The 6,364-nt window shown below is 44.0% G+C and overlaps 2 protein-coding genes across 2 annotated transcripts; both read left to right on the plus strand.

Annotated features, from left to right (window-relative positions):
• Positions 1-1,687: 1,687 nt before the first annotated feature.
• LOC127744125 (uncharacterized) lies at positions 1,688-2,506 on the plus strand. Its single transcript, XM_052256397.1, has one exon. It carries the CDS (start codon positions 1,688-1,690, stop codon positions 2,504-2,506), a length of 819 nt encoding a protein of 272 aa, XP_052112357.1.
• A 141-nt stretch (positions 2,507-2,647) lies between these two features.
• Positions 2,648-3,382, plus strand: LOC127744126 (uncharacterized). The gene has a single exon (XM_052256398.1). The coding sequence runs from the start codon at positions 2,648-2,650 to the stop codon at positions 3,380-3,382; it is 735 nt and encodes a 244-aa protein (XP_052112358.1).
• The last annotated feature ends 2,982 nt before the right edge of the window (positions 3,383-6,364 follow it).

The following is a 6,364-nucleotide window of genomic DNA, read 5'->3' on the forward strand; positions in this document are numbered from 1 at the left end:
TGTGCTGAATCTGTATTTCTGAAAAGTGGCGTAGTTGTGCCTGTGTTTGGTCCAGGTATTTTTTCATAGTGGGGTCTTTGGCCTGGTAGCTTCCATTTACTTGTGATGTGACGACCTGAAAGTCGCTGAAGATCGTGATTTTTGGGCTCCGACCTCTCCGGCTAGCTTTAGACCTGCTAGTAGGGCCTCGTATTCGGCTTGGTTGTTCGAAGCCTGGAACTCGAATTTTAGGGATAGTTCTATCCGCGTTCCTTGGTCGCTTTCGAGTATAACCCCGCTTCCTGTTTTGTTTGAGGACCCGTCGACATACAGGTTCCATGAGAGTGGGGTTCCAGGGGTCTCAGTGTATTCTGCGACGAAGTCGGCTAGATACTGGGATTTTATGGCAGTCCGGGTTTCATAGTGGAGGTCGAACTCGGACAGCTCCTCCGCCCATTGCAGTATTCGTCCTGCCAGGTCTGTTTTTTGGAGGATGTGTCTCATTGGTTGGTTTGTCCGGACTTTGATGGTGTGGGCTTGAAAGTAGGGACGGAGCCTCCGGGCTGTGAACACTAGGGCATAAGCGAACTTTTCTATCTTCTGATAGTTTAATTCGGCCCCTTGTAGTGCCTTGCTTACAAAGTATATGGGGTGTTGTCCTTGGTCATTTTCTCGTATTAATGCTGAAGCGACTGCTCGATGTCCAACCGAGAGGTATAGTACGAGCTCTTCTCCTTTTAAAGGTCGGGTTAGGATTGGTGGCTGCCCAAGGAATTCCTTGAATTCTTGAAAGGCTTTTTCGCACTCCGGGGTCCATGAGAAGGGTTTCCCTTTCTTTAAGAGTGAGTAGAGAGGTAGTGATTTTATCGCCGATCCTGCCAAGAATCTTGATAGGGCGGCCAGCCTTCCATTTAGTTGTTGTACTTCCTTGACACACGTCGGGCTTTTCATGTTGAGTATTGCTTGGCATTTGTCCGGGTTTGCTTCGATGCCCCTTTGAGTCAGCATGAAGCCTAAGAACTTTCCGGCTTCTGCGGCGAAGGTGCACTTTGTCGGGTTAAGTCTCATGTTGTGTTTTCTGAGGGTGCCGAAAACACTGGTGAGGTCGGTCAGCAAGTTTCTGTCTTCCTGTGTCTTTACCAGCATGTCGTCGACGTACACCTCCAGCTGTAGTCCGATGTGCTCTGAGAACACTTTGTTCATTAGCCTCTGGTAGGTTGCTCCTGCGTTCTTTAGCCCGAAGGGCATTACTACGTAGCAGTAGTTTGCCCTTGGGGTTATGAACGAGGTATTTTCTTGGTCGGGTCTGTACATTGGGATTTGGTTGTATCCTGAGTATGCGTCCATGAAGGAGAGATATCTATAACCTGAGGCTGCGTCTACTAATGCATCGATGTTTGGTAGTGGATATGGGTCTTTGGGGCAAGCTTTGTTGAGGTCTGTGTAATCGACGCACATCCTCCATTTTCCGTTGGGCTTTTTTACCAGGACCACGTTTGCGAGCCATAGGGGGTATTTTACTTCCGCCTATAAATACTCACCCAGGAGAACTATTGTGATGTAGAGAGTCATTTTCACTAGTTCAAAAATGAGTGAGGAGAGTTTTTTTGTCCTAGTCCACTGCTCTGAAAAAATAAAAAAAAAAAGCAAAAGGCATGGAGTTAAGTTCACTGACAAAGAACCGGTCAGTGTTTTTGTGCGTTCCATGATGACTCTGTCAGAACTAAAGATGAGCATTTTGCAAAAGGTAGGGCTGTGTGGGTCCAAGTGGGTGAAGAAGCTGTTTTACAAGATTCTTATTGCGGTTGTTTCAGCTGGGGTGCAGTATGAAACATTTGTGATAGGGTCAGACGAAGACATGCCGGTTTTGTTTCATTGTCGGTGCAGTTTTTTGAAGGTGAGAATACACGAGCTTTTTGCCAAGTTGGAAGATGGTTTTGATAGTTCTGGTGCATCGGCGCCAAATCCTCAGTCGATGACGGTAGGCGGTACGTCAACTTCGATGCCTGTCGTTGCAGCTGGTGGTCTGTTGGCTGAACCTCCATCTATTCCACTAGCGGCAGCTAGGTCACCTGGTTTGATTCCTGGACTGTTTGGTGAGAGTGAGCCGGATCATATTGAGAATTTGATGCAAGAGAATGATCTGGATGATGAGCCAGATCACATATTGGGAGACAGTAAGGAGGATACTCCGAGGACGCCACCAGCACGTCCGGGGCCATCGAGTTCTTGTACAGGCCAACAACCGCCACATTTCTCCACGTTGAACGTGGAAGCAATCGGCCAGCACTTGGACATGGATCCCACCTCTGGGAGGCAGGGGTTACATGAGGGAAATCCTTCTGGAGACTTTCAGGTTAGCCAATCTTTCCAGACTAAGGAGGAAGCTGTGTTGAGTGTTAAGGATTATAGCATCTGTCGTGGAGTTCAGTATCGGGTGATGGAGTCAGATCATCTAAAGTTTCATGGGAGATGCAAGGAGTTTGGGAATGGCTGCACGTGGTTGATTCGCATCACACTTCGATAGCGTAAGGGGACTTGGGAGGTTAGAAGGTACAACAGACCTCACACTTGCTTGGCGACGTTGATTTCTAGCGACCATCGACAACTCGATCACCATGTCATTTGTGCCAGGATATTTCCATTGGTGAGGGCTGATGCAGCGATTATGATAAAGGTGCTGCAAGAAGCTACGGAGGCAACATATGGATATAGGCCAAGTTATAGGAAGGTGTGGATGGCAAAACAGAAGGCTGTTGCGCATATATATGGGGATTGGGAGGAGTCCTATGCTGAGTTGCCACGTTGGATGCTAGGGGTACAAGCCACGCTGGAGGGAACCATGGTAGTGTTGAAGACTTCTCCAGTGCGTATTGGTGATCAGGTTGATGAGTCCACGAGGTATTTTCATCATCTTTTCTGGACATTCCCTCCATGCATTGAAGTATTTAAGCATTGCAAGCCACTAGTGAGCATCGACGTGACTCATCTATATGGGAAGTATGGTGGGACTTTGCTTCTGGCAATCACGCAAGATGGAAACTCGAACATCTTGCCCGTAGCCTTTGCTCTCGTGGAGGGGGAGAATGCGGAGTCTTGGGCTTTTTTCTTATCCCACTTGTGTCAACATGTGACTCCACAAGAAGGCATTCTGGTGATTTTTGATAGGCATAATGGCATTAAGGCTGCATTAGAGGCAACTGATAGTTCGTGGCGACTGCCTCACGCGTATCGAGCATATTGCATTCGACATGTTACCGTTAACTTTGCCCTAAGTTTCAAGGGTCAGGATGCGAGAAGGCTATTAGTGAATGAAGCGTACGCTAAGACTGAGGCAGAGTTTGACTATTGGTTTGATATCATGCGGACTGAGAATTCGGCCATGTGTGAATGGGCCAACTGACTAGAGTACGATAAGTGGACCCAACACCAGGATGGAGGAAGACGGTTTGGCCACATGACCATGAATATATCTGAGTGTGTAAATTCTGTATTGAAAGGGACACAGAATCTGCCGGTTACTGCACTGGTGAAGTCGACATATGGGAGGCTAGCAGAGCTTTTTGTCGTTAGAGGACAGACCGCAGAGGCACAGTTGGGATCTGGGCAATCATTTTGCCAGACACTGGTGAAGGCCATAGACCGGAACTTGAGAGACTCTATATGCTTCACCATTACTCTGTTTGACAGGCATCAGTCTGAGTACACTGTGGTTGAGACGACTCCTACCGGTAACTTTTCACTTGGTACGTATCGGGTTTTCTTCAGGGATCGCACTTGTGACTGCGGGTACTTTCAGGCTCTTCATTACCCGTGTTGCCATGCGATTGCATGCTGTGCCCAATCCTGGTTAGATTGGGCTACCTACGTGCATGAAGTTTATACCATGAGGGAGGGAGGTATTTAGTGTATACCAGATGTGGTTTCTGCCTTCTATTCCGGAGGGTCTCTGGCCACCTTATGATGGTCTGACGGTCATACCTGATCCGAACATGAGACGTACAAGAGAAGGTCAGCCAAGATCTACCAGAATCCATAACACGATGGACGAGGTTGATACCAGTAAGCCGAAACGCTGTGGGCTATGCAGATGATAAACGAATTTTTGCCGGTGTAGAAATTATCAAGTAATCAATCGTAGTATAGTCTAAACTGACGCAAAATTCATCATCAAACAATTCTACAATCTATAACCGAGAGTATTAGTCCCGAGCTGTTCTTCCCTAGGAATGCTACAAGGATGCATGCTATTGGTTAAGTGGTCTTTTGGGGCTTGAAGAATTGTGGCATAAAAGTGCTAATAAAAGAAAACAACAATCAATCAATATTAAAAGCCTTGGCCAAGGTTGAACATTGGAAGTTCCATCACTATAGCTTCCTTCAATTGTGATAACAAAGGAGTGTTGCTTCACTTAGTTAACCCCTAATTATAGAGGAAAGTCAAGTAAAAGTAACTAACTTGAGTCACAAGTCCTAGTCTTACCCTAGGGAAGTCTAGCTTTAGTGCACTCTAAGTCAATTAGCAATTCTCAATTCTCAATCAACAATTGACATCCACTATTCAAGTGTCTCCAATGACTCAACCATTAGGCCAAGTAAGGGGATGCTACTCCATATCTAAAGTTGGCATTTTCTCAAACATGTGGAGGGCAAGAATGAAAGACATAGTAAAATTGGGAAAAAGGTTTAGAATCAAAGTAATTCAACACAAGAGATTAACAACAATCAACAATGAACAACAATGAAAATGAGATCTTCAATGAATTAATAGAATCCAAAACAACAAAGTTAAATCTAAGATCTAAGAGAATTGAACAATTACAAACACTAATTGAGATTAGAGAAGATGATCTACAACATGAACAAAGTAAAGTGAGAGTTGCAATAGATCTCACCAAGAAAAGGTTGAGAATTGAGAAAATAAAGATGAATCCTAGAGAGAAGTTGGAGTTTCTTTCTCTACAAATGTAACTAACTAAAAATATCTAAGAAAACTTGTAAAATGAGTCTATGGATGTGAATGTGTGTCAATCCCCTTCAATCCTTGGCTCTTATATGCATTTTGGCGCCAAAGTTGGTTGTTAAAACCTTCCAAAATCGCCAGGCACGTGTTGCAATAACAGAATCACGTGCGGACTACGACACGTGCGCGCACGGTACGCATGCGCGTCCCTGGCTAATTCTGCGATGTGCGCGCAAGCGCCTTGTGCGCGTACGCGTGCTTGGCCGAGATCAATTCTTTGGCTTTTTGTGATTCTCTCCACTTGCATGCTTCCTTCCTTGCTTCCTTTGATCCATGCCTAGCCTATTTCACCCTGAAATTACTAGCAAACACATCAAGGCATCTTATGGAATCAAGGAGAAATTAGAATTCATCAAAATAAGGCTTAAAAAGCATGTTTTTACACTTAAGCATAAATATGGGAGAGATAACAAAACCATGCTAATTCATAGGCTAAATGTGACAAAAGGTTATCAAAATACTCTAAATTCAATACAAGATAAACCGTCAAATTGGGGTTTATCAGCATGTATGGTGGTTTTCTGAATGCTGCTCCCACAGTGTCCGGGATTAGGGTTGATATAGGATCCTAAGACCCTCCTTTCTTGCCCAGCACGGTTGGCATGGCCTTGATTATGAGCCTCCTCTTCATGGTTGTTCTCCAAGTTTTCTTCCATGTTGGGATCAAAATACTCTTCCTCTGCTTCCTCAGCACCAATAATCCTTTTTCCTCTTGTTTCCCTTCGTCGTCTCCAAAGGGTTCTTTCAGGTTCTGAATCAAAGGATGTTGAAGCTCCTTCTCTTCTCCCTGTCATACAACAAACAGATTGCACAACATGAGGTATAGTGAAGATTATTCTTGTCAGAATGATTGTTAGTGTGAGTGATACAATTTATCAAACAGTTAGTGGGTTAGTGAGCTGAATTATGATCAACTAAGAAAAAGAGAATAGAAAATAGAGAAGGTATAGGAGGTGAGGAAGAAATTAAAAATGAACTAAGGTAAATTGACTGAATAATACAAAACGAATAATAAAAGATATAAAAAAATGCTCAATCTAGTGATCTTCTAACTTAATCATTGTTGATTCAAAATCAATCCCCAGCAACGTCGCCATAAACTTGATGCATGAAAACTTGTCTCTCAACAAATTTCCCTTCGGCAAGTATACCGAATTGTCGTCAAGTAAAACTCACAATAGAGTGAGGTCGAATCCCACATGGATTGATTGGTCAAGCAACTTTAGTTAGAAGAATATGCTAGTTGAGCTAAACAGAATTTAGATTATGATGCATAAATTTAAATGACTAAAAAGTAAATAACAAAAATTAAAGTGCAGAATCTTAAATGGGGAGTTGGGATAATGAGCAGGAATTTAAATG

This window comes from Arachis duranensis, unplaced genomic scaffold, assembly GCF_000817695.3.
Source record: "Arachis duranensis cultivar V14167 unplaced genomic scaffold, aradu.V14167.gnm2.J7QH unplaced_Scaffold_232525, whole genome shotgun sequence".
Lineage (NCBI taxonomy): Eukaryota > Viridiplantae > Streptophyta > Magnoliopsida > Fabales > Fabaceae > Arachis > Arachis duranensis.

What these genes read in the sequence shown, in the direction of transcription:
- LOC127744125 (XM_052256397.1), top strand. Translation starts at nt 1,688, where the DNA reads ATGACTCTGTCAGAACTAAAGATGAGCATTTTGCAAAAGGTAGGGCTG.
- LOC127744126 (XM_052256398.1), top strand. Translation starts at nt 2,648, where the DNA reads ATGATAAAGGTGCTGCAAGAAGCTACGGAGGCAACATATGGATATAGG.